The 13,227-nt window shown below is 41.7% G+C and overlaps 1 protein-coding gene across 6 annotated transcripts in view; it reads left to right on the forward strand.

The window, feature by feature from the left end:
* The window catches only part of LOC120901275 (kelch-like protein 17), a 56,917-nt gene that overhangs the window by 40,340 nt on the left and 3,350 nt on the right, over positions 1-13,227 (forward strand). For all 6 annotated transcript variants that reach the window (XM_040308993.1, XM_040308995.1, XM_040308997.1 and 3 more), the window contains 6 exons: positions 2,149-2,347; positions 2,804-2,900; positions 3,089-3,210; positions 6,004-6,118; positions 8,404-8,510; positions 12,197-13,185. In XM_040308993.1, coding sequence (XP_040164927.1) covers positions 2,149-2,347; positions 2,804-2,900; positions 3,089-3,210; positions 6,004-6,118; positions 8,404-8,510; positions 12,197-13,185 — 1,629 coding nt within the window. The remainder of the gene's footprint in view (positions 1-2,148; positions 2,348-2,803; positions 2,901-3,088; positions 3,211-6,003; positions 6,119-8,403; positions 8,511-12,196; positions 13,186-13,227) is intronic.

The raw sequence follows: 13,227 nt of genomic DNA on the forward strand, positions 1-13,227 counted from the left end.
TAAAACACTTGGAAGCAATTCAATGAAGTGCAAATGAATGTAGATTCGTTGCTTTTTACCAGCTCATCGTCTACTTACGTGCGGGGAATGCATGGTGGTGATCGCATCCGTGTCTGTGGGTTATGGAAATAATGGCGTGGGATTGCGTTTTACGACGTTTCGTCGCTTTTTTATGGCTTGAGACAATGTAATTTCATGCAAAATTCATAGTTCTTTGGGCTATTCGCTATAGAAAAAGGAATAATCTAAAAATATAGTAGAAGCAGTTGAAAGTTCAGTTCAGTCACATAAAAATCATGCTGTGAGTTGCGAAGAACGAACGACAACTAATAATTTCAATGAACGAACTAATTCAAGCAATCTGTGACAGTTAGAAACCAAATCTGTGTTGTTTGATGGTCGGCTTGAAAGAACGAGAAAGCATGTTCCCAAAGCTAAAGCCCGCTGCTTGAATTCGCCTTTTGCATCAGATAAACAGCATCAAAGTTCCAGGTGGTCCTTCTAAATAGCGCCTAAGCAGCTTCCTTATGCCAGGGTGCCGGGGATTATTTTTCTTTGCGATTTATTTTCAAGCAATGCATCATCAATGAAATTAACAACAAGATTTGTTTCATTTAAGCACATGTGTATATTTTTAAATCCATTCCATGTATTCATGAATTATACAAAATTTCACACAATTTACTGTAAAATCACAATCACTTAATTTAATATTCCTTCTTGAATTAAAAAATCTAACTTGTGCAGCCGGTCTCGTAGTACAGTCGTCAACTCGTACGACGTAAAAACATGCCCGTTATGGGTTCAAGCCCCAAATAGACCGTGTCGCCATACGTAGGACTGACTATCCTGCTATGGTAACAATAAGTCACTGAAAGCCAAGCTCACTTCACTAGTGGGTACAGGCAGGCCTTGACCGACAGCGGTTGTTGAACCAAAAGAAGAAGAAGAACTTTTGCAGCAGCAATGAGATGATTGACGGTGTAAGTCTTTGACACTCTGACAAGAGTCACCATGTCATGCATTAAAAAGCTATAAAGTTCCACCAAGTACGGTACGCTTTATAAACAAGCCTTCAAGTTCCATCATGAACCATACACATCAGGCTAACCAGCCGCAAGGTTCCAAAGAGTACCAAGTGATTGTTAAGAAGCGTCATAGGTCTGTAAAGTTCCGTCTATCTCGTAATCAGCCACAAATTACGACATCGGAACGATTTTTCGTTAAACAGCCTCAAATCAGCGGTACAGATCGAGGGTTGTTTTTTTCCTTGGAAGGCTTATTTAATTCTGATTTCGACTAGATTCGTGTTGATCAAATGAACTCCAAATGTGAACGTTGGCATACGAATCAACTACAAAAAATACTCAGCAACTCAACGTCAAGATCTATTGCAATTATAGACTACGCATGAAAGATAATGCTCGAATGAAATACCTAACAAGACAGTATATATCAAAAATATAAGAACAAATACTTGTCGTTCGTTCTCAACGCACTTTTCAACAACAAGTGCTTCAAAAATGACTTCACGCACAAAACGCTAACAATAATGCAGTATTTTGGCTGATAAAATCCCAATAATTGCATATCAGAGGTCAATTGACGAGGACCCATAAGAACTATAACAGCCAGATTATTTTCTAATAAGTAAAATATTTGAATAAATGTGTATAAAAGTTTATTTACACTGTTTTAAGAGCTTTACTTCAAACATATTATTGAATTTTAAAACGATTCTATGCTATCAAAACACCAAGCATCGTTCGTACAGTAGCCTCAATCTTCAGACGACCATTGCGCCTTAGGATCGTTTTTATTAAGCAACTAGCATGGTAAAAGTATGGATCAATAATCCGTAAGCCAACAGTCGTGTCAACGAATGCTTATTCCATGTTGTTGAGAAATTTTTCCCCCAAAAACTGTTGCCTGAACAGCTCCAATCAATTGGTTAAATCGCTGTTCGATTTAAACTACAGATAAATGTTAATTAACGACCCACGCTATCCCTTGTTGGATGCTACAAAGTTTATTCGTGTGAATCGCTGCAACATTCAAATCACCCCATTTCCCCCATTGAATCGCTAATCCCCGCGAACACTCCCCTACAAGCCGGCAGCTAATAGCGAAAACGTAAATCTATTCCAGGTCTCCGACTGCCAACGGTGAAACGGTAAACGGCGGCGAGGATGTCACCACTGTAACATGCAACTCCACGCAAACCCCCAGCGATCTCAGCCCACCGAACATGTCGAACGACGACATACTGCCGCAGGCCCACCACCAGAACCCCGGCCACTGCATAGCTTCCTTCTCCGCCATCAATCGCATGCGGCAGAATGCACAGGTAACGTTTTGCCAACGTACATCCGGCTGCTGTTGGCCGACACCGCGCCACTCGACCGGGGGGTGTCGACATTGCCATTCCCACCAGTCAAACAGGTTCAACAGTCAAATTATGACAATCAAATTTGCGGCTCAGTCCGGGGCTCAACACGCTGCACTTGAGTTTTTTGGCACGATTCTGTGTCCTCCCGCTTGAGCGTTTTGGCACGAACGGGTCAGTTGAAACGTAAAACCAATGGTAGAGTAGGGCTCAGTCGGCTCAGACTCAACAGGATTTTCCATTTAGTACAATTGGTGCGTAGTCTGCGTAGTGTTCCGTTCGTTCGTTCGTTAGCCCCTAGACAGCAACAACCGAGTTCCGCATCAACCCCCGAAACTCTGCACCAAACGCTGGTTGCGTTTTTTTGCTTGTTGCACCACTTTTCATAGCCCTTCTCTCTATTCTCCCTGTTTGCAGCTGTGCGATGTTACGCTGGAAGTTGGGGGTGAAACGATCAATGCACACAAAGTCATACTTGCTTCAGTTTCGCCATACTTCTACGCCATGTTCAATGGTAAGTGTCGGTGGGGACGGGTAAGTGTAGGTGACGTTGCAAAACACACTGCTACGATGGGAATATTATCCCTCTGCCATGGGGTGGCGAATTCAATTAACAATCCGCAGACAAATCCGTCCACCGTCGACGTGTCGACGAACGTGGTAGTAGTGTGCTGTACTAATGGAATATTGAATTTTCTACAGACGACATGCTCGAGCGGAACTGCGACGTGGTCACGCTGCACGATATTGACCCTTCGTCGCTGAAGCAGCTCATCGAGTACGCGTACAGTGGTGAGATCACCATCACCGAGGATAACGTACAGGTAAGGCATCGATCTGGCCACTTCGGTACATCGGTACGACCAATCATTAAAGGAAAGTGCGCCTATGTGTCCTTTTGTACCTTCAAACATCGATTGATTCTCTTTTGTTTTCGAATCATAGAGCACCGTTTGCCATTTATTAGATCATGCATGAACTGGATGAAATAAAACAATGTACTTTCATGATTTAATTACAAAAAATACTACATAAAGCAATCAAAAATCATATGGACACGTAAATATAAAAGGAACTACTTGGGGAGTTTAAAATCAAACGATAAAAATGATTTACATAATGTTAACACGGTAGAATGGCTTAGTTTGATTTGGTTCTTAATTTAACTATTGTAATAATTCGTTAACCTTTGCTCAATAATTTAACATCGACATCAAGTGAGCATCAATTTTCATAAAATGTAACAAAACTGATTTACCTGATCGTCGTAAAACACTACTGCATAAAAAAGGGCACTACTGCCTAAAAATTAAGGTTTTCATGAGCTTTCTAGCAGGGTTTCCCACGATTTATTTTTCGGTTCTCATTTGTTTGGGCACGTCACACGATTTTTTGATCGTATCCCATAGATTTTTGGTTCGTTCTCATAATTTATTGGTATCGTCCGATTGGATTGAACCGATTGATCGTCCGATTGAACTAAAAAATTCTGGAAATGCCCAAAAAATTGTTGGAACACACCAAAAAATATGGGAAGCAACCAAAAATTATGGGAACCAACCAATAAATCGTGGGAAACCCTGTATCACTTTTTCTTAATAGAAATTGAGCGTATTTGAATAAACATAAATCTCACGAACATTTCACTTTTTCCCCTCTCTAGTTCTTATTTATTACTTTGAAGAAAGCTGTTATTTCTTCAACAAACAAGAGTATGTTTATCACTTTTAAAACTCTTCTCAAGCATATATGAAGTTCTAGTAAAGGTACATTAAATTAAAATTAATTTACAATTATTAGACAGTATCGAAATTGAGTAACTAAAATATTTATTACTCATTGATTGGTGGCTGTGTCCCAACGGAACTTTTGAATATGCTTAAGTATCATCTATACTGGCGAATGTAGAATACAGGCGGTACCCAAGATACACGGTTAAATGGGGACCGACAACGGCCGCAAAATACCGCGTATCTTGAATTTCTGCGTAAGTCGAATCTCGTGATTTCATGCAAAAATATCACTAATTTTCGTGTAATTTTGCAAATAAGGGGCGGTTTTAGTCACTTTATGAATTATTTGATATGATTCTGACTGTATATAACAATTTTAAATCTTTTGAAATAGATTTTAACATTCGATCAAAACGGAAATTATTAGGCAATTTACACTTGATGTGTCGAATCAGAACAATTTGCTCAAAGAATTGTCAAATTTAGAAAACCGCGTATCTCCGAATCCGCGTATTGGAGGTACTGTGGTATTGGGGTACTATCTCGGGGACCGCCTGTATACAGAGATGGGAAAATACATCTTTGAATCTTTACACAACTATATACTGGGTTTTCCATGAGTTTTTCATTGGTTCCCAATTGTATGTCATTTGCTTAATGCTTCCCATGATGTATTTAACGTTTCCCATTTTTTTTTTTTCATAATAATTTGAGTCAAAAGGCGGAGACGTTGCCAATACTCTGTGCGAACGATTCAAAAATATGTGGAGAACGATCAATACATTGTGGATGGGATGGGAAGCATCCAAAAACCCATAGGAGGCCCTTAAAGTTGATAGTAATGTATTGATATTCATTTCTAATTTATTTGTTTTTTTTGCGTTATTACTGCGTAGTAGTAACATTTTAATATATTGACTCATTAAGCTAAGCTATCTTCTTCTTCTTCTTTGGCACAACAACCGCTGTCGGTCAAGGCCTGCCTTTGTACACACTAGTGAAGTAAGCTTGGCTTTCAATGACTTATTGTTACCATAGCAGGATAGTCAGTCCTACGTATGGGGGCACGGTCTATTCGGGGCTTGAACCCATGACGGGCATGTTGTTAAGTCGTACGAGTTGACGACTGTACCACCAGACCGGGGACAAGCTATAATGCTAAGCTATAATGATGATAAAAGACCATTTCAGTTGTAAGTTATAAAGATAATGGCTGGTATAATTGAATCCGTTCGTAGCGGCGGCGTACGTCCCGACACTCATTTTCCTAACGTACTAGATGGTTGCTACAGTTATTCACCGCGGCGTTGAAGGACCGGGCTCAAGAAATGTGTTGCCATCCCTAGAATTTCATGTGAGCGTCGTACGTTTCCGCTACGAACGGATTCAATAATACCAGTTAATAATACAATTCATGAGAAGAATATAAATTAGTTTTATTGTGGCAATATTTCATTGTATTAATGCTTGTAAAGACGGAAGAATTATTCATTTCGGAAGGAAGCTTATAAGTCTTGCATGAGTTATTACTGGCCACTTCTACTGAAAATTACTGCTACAATGAATGAAACGTATGTTTTATTTTGATTGTAAATGATTCATCGATCGATTTTTGATATTTGGTATCCAATATATAGAAACGGAAATTTACATGTGATTTTGATGAACGATATTACCATGCAAAAATATGACTTGATTGAATCGCTCTCTTCTTAATGTACACTTCCAAAAGGGGGTCATCCCATTTATCTTCATTAGTGGTCAATTAAAATTCATATTATCTTTTTTGCCGCCAATACTTAGATCAACGGACCCTACTCCACGTTGCACACGAAAGTACTAATCAACACGCCCTGAACCTTTCTTTCCTTTCTCTTCATGCAGGTACTTCTTCCCGCCTCGAGCCTGCTGCAGATCCAGTCGGTCCGTGAAGCGTGCTGCAAGTTTCTGCTACGTCAGCTCCATCCCTCCAACTGTCTGGGAATTCGAAGCTTCGCCGGTACGTACCAATCCTATTTGCAATGCCCAAAGCCCAACAAAAAAGGGGGTCGTAGAACTTTCACGCCACCGGGGTGGCCCTCTGCACTTACGCGTGCATCCCGTGGGCGGGAAGAGTGACCGATTACTTAGTTGCGCCGGTACTCGGTACTTTCACACAGCTCCACTTATCCGAGCTCATCCGTATTTCCGTGGCGTCTGCTTAATAGCTTGTAATAGTCTGTCCCAAACGGGGGCCGTCGCCGTCATTGACCGCTTACGGCGCCTAATTGCCGCAACGTCATCGTCTGTCTGTGCTGCCCGCGGCACGTAATTGACTTCGCCCCGACTAGACCGCGTGTTACTGCACCCCATCATCGGCCATGCAATATTGCATAGACTGTGTGACGACGATGACGAAGCCGCCGCCAACGCGTTTCGCGCGTAACACGTGTTGCCGCCTCTACGCAAGCGGTACTGTAACCTTGTAGTGCAAGCGGACGTGACCGTTATCCGTTCGCGACATCTTGTCCCGGAAGGTGAGGTCGTTCGATCGATGCATTCGATTTCGGGTTCGCTTCCGGCATTGGTTATGCATCTTAATTGGGTGCGGGTCGATGTGCGACAGGGATGGGGATAAATGCTTTCCAATGGCCTGGAGTTGCGTGAATGGTAATTTAGTTGATTGCATCTAAATGAGAGAAAGTAGACGGTTCATTACTGTATTGGAGATATGGTATGGATTATTACATGACTTTGGGATTTCCTACTAAGAGAGTGTCTTTTAGCGTACATGTGCGGCGAAAAGAACTCCAACCCTCGACCAAATCAACCCCAGATGGTTATGATATAAAATTTTGCCACCGAATTTGGACTCGCTCCCAAAAGGCAAAAATGCTACTTACTTCACCCTTGCTTCCTTACTTCACCCACTATGATACTAATTCAATGGCGTCCAGTGTCATGGGTTTTACTTGAAATAACAGAATTGATTGGCCCCAGAGAGTTGGAAAGTTGTACCCAGTGCTGCAAAATGTAACTGTCAATGTCATAAAACAATCTGACCGAAACAAAATCCATGTCAGCGTCACGTACTCAATTGTGATCATCAATGGTGATACTCAAAACGTTTGGTGTGACCAATACATGCTTCATGGCATTTTTGCAACCATCGCTTGATCAGTGACTATGTTATGACTTTTTTTACTGTGGTCAGTTCTGCAAAATGTTTCTAATATAGTCATGACAAATTCCGGTTGAAACAAAATAAAGTCAGTGTCACAAGCTCTACTGGGATGATCAGTGGTGAGACTCAAACGGTTGAGTCAAAGCAGACAGAGCGAGAAAGCATGCTCATTTTATTGCTTGGGACCACACGCCAAGTATATTTCAAGAATTTCGTGATTATTACCGACAGAAAATGTCGTGACCAAGTGAGTGACCAAGAGTTGGGTGCAAATCAAGCATTGACTCAAGCATTCGCACGTCACATTCGGCATGTCATGACGCACTCTCATTGAGTATCAGCAATGAGCATCAAGCTATCACAGATATGTTCATTGTTTTCGTTGGTGAATATTTCGTGATGCTCATGACATTTTGCAGCACTGGTTGTACCCTACGCTTGTCTATTTGCTCGATAATTTAAGAATACTGTCACAGAATGGTAAAGCTTCATCCAGCAGTATATAACCGTACCATGAAGGTCGTGTTTTAGCTTATTATTATGCTTTTTAAGATCTATTACGATTTTATTGCTGGAACATAGATTGTTTATTTATCTATTTTCTGTAAAATGTTTTAATAATTTAAAGAATTTTTGTTTTCCAAAGGCAGTATAAACCTCAAAAAGCTTCCCAAAAAGTCAAACTACAAAATGTAAGGACATTATTTTTCTTCCTTTTTACTTTCTGTTTGGTCCATTTAAGCTGAGCGTCTGCTTAAACTCTCCTCTTTATGCCTTTAATAACTAGACAAAAGCAGGTTATTCTTTTATTCATGTTGCTCCGTTTACTAAACGCATTCCATTGAACGAAAAGTCTTCTCCAAAGGCCAAACCCAACACGGTGCCAACAAATTGCTCAGAGCGGATAGAAAACAATTCCATTTCCATAATCTAACGCTGGCCGGTGCCGGCGACCGGGTGTAACGCCAATTTGGTGAGCCTTTAATATGGCTCGCTTTGCCAAATGCTCCTCCATATTGGGTGGCCAAAGAAGGGCTGCTTATTGCAATAAACCGATTTTCTCATTTTCATCTTTAGATCATTTCATGTATTGTCTTCTCTGTCTTCCTTACTTCCTCCAGATGCTCACTCGTGCAAGGAACTACACTCCCGATCCCACCGGTACGCCCTGCAGAACTTCCAGCAAGTCGTCGGCACGGAGGAGTTTTTATTGCTCGGATTTAATGAGGTAAATAAACATTCACTTATCCCCTGTGGCCGCGTGGTGCGCTTTTTAGGACAGTGATACGCATCGACGTAACTGTAGGACCTGGAAAACAGGGACAGAGCGCAAGTCATCCCGAAACGTTTACGGCTGTCTTTGTCGATGCGTATCGGCAAGCATTAAATAATACGCAACACTAGTTGGGGAACCCTCGAACTAGGTTACATTTTCAGGTGGATGGCATAATAGGCAGGTCCTCCCGTATTATAGCATTGTCCTGGATAGTAGTAGCGAGGAAAGAGAGTTCCTCCATCACGTCGAAAAGCGTTCGATGGCCATGAATCATTCGGGAAATAGGTTTACGAGTTTCGGTGTTTGTTTTTCTGTTTTCCACCAACTCAGCGAATGGCGCTTCACGAGAAAACATATCGAAAAACAATCGAAATATACAGGCCAGAACGGCAGGGAATACATTTCCTGAAACGCATTTTGGCCACACGACTCACTCCCGTACATCAAACTTCCTGGCAACGGTGGACGTACATACATTTCCCTCACCCGCAAACGAATGTAGAGCATCGGAAACGACGATGCCATAAATTAAAGTGCTTTTGCTCCAACTTTGCTACCGCGGAGGTGTGCCCGAGAGCATGTGAAACCATCGTCGCACGATGTCAACGGGTGATTCGCGGGCAAACACAGCAGTACTGTTTTATAATTTAATACCAATTTCCGAGATCTCGACACAAAAACACGACAGGTTGTTTGTTTTGCGTGAAAAATTAATTAATCTTTGTGTCAGCTTCCATGCTCCAACTGATGAGGTATGCTGCGTTGAATCGATTCCAAAGCATGATTCAATTCTGTTGGCAAGTGATTTGATAAAATAGACTACACACTTGTACCCTCCCTCCCTGGTGCGTGTCAGTGTGATGTGAGGAAATTTGCATACAGATGCATTCAACGAATGCTAACAACCAATCCAAACTCCATTGCAGTTGTTGTGGGAGCATTCATCATTGCTATTGATTTTTATTGCTCTCGTTAAGTGCGTAATGTTTGGACATGTAGCTTTTCATTCCCAGGAGGGGGAAGAATACAAGCAGTTATGCACGTAATTTTTATGTTTCGAGAAACGAGTTAATGTAAAATTCGCCGAAAATAATTGCAAAATTGTATGCCTTTTAATCAATTTTTACTGCACACATTAGGAATCTGAAATCACTACTCAAGCAAATCCGAATCTCAATTTCATATGAATTTCTATCCAGTCGCAATCAAACCTCTAGTGATGAGAAAAATTAATCTCTAAAGGGATTCGAATCTTCTAATCCCAAACCTGCTTGGGATTCGAATCTTTGTGGTATAGCGTTTTTTGTAGTTTGCATCGAGGGGGGGGGTTCTGTTTTACTCTTAATCATTTAACATTTCAGTACTTACATCATAATTAGTACAGGTAGTCCCTGAGATACGCGGACCTTTATTCAATATCAAATCAAATGATATAGTTTGTGACTATAACTTCTAATGTTGCGTTTAACATTACACGAACATTTGCTATATTTTGACTGGATACTGCGTGATTCGACTTCGGAAATTTGCGATATGCGGTTTCTTCTCGACCCTCATTACAGCCTGTTCTAATTTCAATTAAATTGTTGATTGATTTTGTAGACTATACGGGAATGTGAAAATATTTAAATTAAATACCCTCTATTCGGAAAACTCTCGAATTTCAAAAATCGCTCTTATTTCGCAGTCCCATCGGCTCTCAAATAAAAGAGGGTTGATTGTAAAAGATTGTGTATTGCTCTCCTTAAATATGTCCAAAAATAGTGAATCGTACAATTTATTTACGAAATAACACTGGTTTTATTATGGTAAACAGCAAGACCCTTGTTCAATGTATGTTTAATATTCTAGTCTCTTTCGAATCCCAGTTGCGAATCCCACTAACGAATCCATATCGAATCCTACTTAAATTCAAACGGAACCCAAGTCGAATTATTCTACCGGAGTGTGATAAGTTTTTTTAGCGATTGTATCTTAGAACCTACTGAAATCGGAATCTGCCACCAATTGAACGGAGTATCATAGAGAAAAAAGTTGTTGCATTGACCAGAATACATTTAGGAACGCACTAGTCAACAGTTTACCATTACAATTCTACATTAGATTGGCGCTTAATTGAATATTACGTCCAACAATAATTATAGCAGAACATAACCGACTTATTTATATCATTAGTAGCACTGCAATTAACTGTAAGATTTTTGTTGAAAAATTTCCCATGGACAAATTGTACAAAACATATACAAAAAGGGTGAACAAGAGTTGCCCAAGATAATCGAATTCACAAGCTGACGGAATTATTAGCCGGCATCGCGAATAAATGAACACATTTTAACAGTCGTTTAAAGTTCATTTTGGTTTAACCGAGATCATTTGTTGTTCATTCCTGTTAAAATAAACGATCGTCAAAACAGTTAACGACTGCTCGATATCGCATATAGGCAAACACGGGGAAAAAATTCGAGCAGTATAATTAAACGACTGTTAATTTGTATCGCATACGCTCTTGACAGTCGTTTGTTTTACGGCGGCATAGGACCAGTCGTTAAAATTAACAAATGAACTCAATGCGTTCGCGATGCCGAATTCTAGCAATTTTTAACGACTCTGGTTAATTTTTAACGACTGTTAATTTTAAACCAATTCTTTCGCGATACCAGCTATTGTTTGTTGCATGTCTAACGATCTTAAGGATTTACTGTACTATTGTTCACTCATCTCTTGAGTATGCTAACGTCTTAGCAGGAACATCATGAACTACTACGGTCTGTTGGACCATCTAGACATCCATTCAATGCAGATTTTCCTGTTGTGTGCTACAATTATGATGCTTTTATGCCCACTCGAAACCACAAGAAAAGAAGTACAGCTTGGGCTAATGAGCTTCACAACATTGACTTCTTCGTCCTTCGGTTAAAAGGAGTCATGTAAAAGGGTCGTTGTTAATGTTTGGTCCATTGGACATTGAAGACCTTATCAACAGCAAAGCAAACTTCTAAGGGTCTCTCTCTCTATTGTAGCCTACACTTTCATTATTTCTGTTTATTCCTGGCTGTTGTTCTCGTGTTCGGCACAAAACAAGTACTTTTCAAGCAAAGCTTACGTCAATCAGATAGTTATTTCTACGGAGGATAGTCCGGATGGGCGACGATCCACTGACGGAGTTGTAAGAACCGGCAAGGCTACCATGAGACTAGCTCCAATGACCAATCTTAATGAGTGTGTTAGTAGTAAAATATCAGTACATATCAGAAGCCGTTCAATATAATTTGTTATTGAAAAAATGTAATAACTATATAACTTTTTTGCACAAAAAATTAAATAGACAAGTAAATAAATAAATAAAAATAAATACTAAATAAGAAAATAATTAAATGATAAACGAAATAAGAAATTAACGAACGAACGTTAACGTTAAAAAAATGTTAACGAAATTAATTATTTATTAAATGAATAAATATAGAAAAAAAGGAATGATGAAGATTAAATAAGAATTCTAATAAGAGAACAAATATACTTCGAAAGAGAAAGATGATAGACAGACAAGTAACATTGCTAGAAATAACGTAACACTTAATTTAAAAAAAAACGATTAATTAACTTTTCTCTTCCCCTTCTCTTCCCATTTCCCCACCCAGGTGCAGGATTTGATTTCCAACAGCCAGCTAAACATCTGCTCGGAGGAGAAGGTGTTCATGGCGGTGCTGAACTGGGTGAAGCACGATCTCAGCGAGCGCAAGAAGCACATATCCGAGCTGATGTCGCACGTCCGACTGCCGCTAGTCAGCCGCGAGTTTCTCATGAACTGCGTCGAAACGGAGGCGCTCGTGCGGGAAGAGTCCCACTGCAAGGAGCTGCTGCTGGAGGCGATGAAGTACCACCTGCTGCCCGAGCAGCGCAGCTCCCTCGTGAGCCAGCGGACGCTCGAGCGCCGCCCGGAGGGTATGCGATCGTACATCTTTGCGGTGGGCGGCGGCAGCCTGTTCGCCATCCACAACGAGTGCGAGTGCTACAACCCCAAGACGAACGCGTGGATGACGATCTCGCCGATGATTTCGCGCCGGTCGCGGGCCGGCGTCACCTCGCTCCGGAAGCTGCTGTACGTGGTGGGCGGGTACGACGGCGAGAATGATCTCGCGACGGCCGAATGCTACAACCCGCTCACGAACGAGTGGACCAACATTACGCCCATGGGCACGAAGCGGTCCTGTCTGGGCACGTGCGCCTTCGATGGGCTGCTGTACGTGTGTGGCGGGTACGATGGAGCGTCCTGCTTGAGCAGCGTCGAGCGGTACGACCCGCTGACCGGTGTGTGGACGTCCTGTCCGGCGATGAGTACGCGGCGGCGGTACTGCCGGGTGGCGGTGCTGGACAACTGCATCTACTCGCTCGGTGGATTCGATTCCAGCAACTACCAGTCGTCGGTGGAGCGGTTTGATCCGCGCGTCGGCAGCTGGTCGTCCGTGCCGAGCATGACTTCGCGCCGCAGCAGCTGCGGGGTGGCCGCCCTGGACGGCTATCTGTACTGTATCGGTGGCAGCGACGGTACGATGTGCATGCAGACGGGCGAACGGTTCAATCTGCGCACGAACGCCTGGGAACCGATCAGTGCCATGCATTCGCGAAGGTATGTTAGCCGCGTTGGTTGGTCTTCCGCAGTGATGCGATT

This window comes from Anopheles arabiensis, chromosome 3, assembly GCF_016920715.1.
Source record: "Anopheles arabiensis isolate DONGOLA chromosome 3, AaraD3, whole genome shotgun sequence".
Lineage (NCBI taxonomy): Eukaryota > Metazoa > Arthropoda > Insecta > Diptera > Culicidae > Anopheles > Anopheles arabiensis.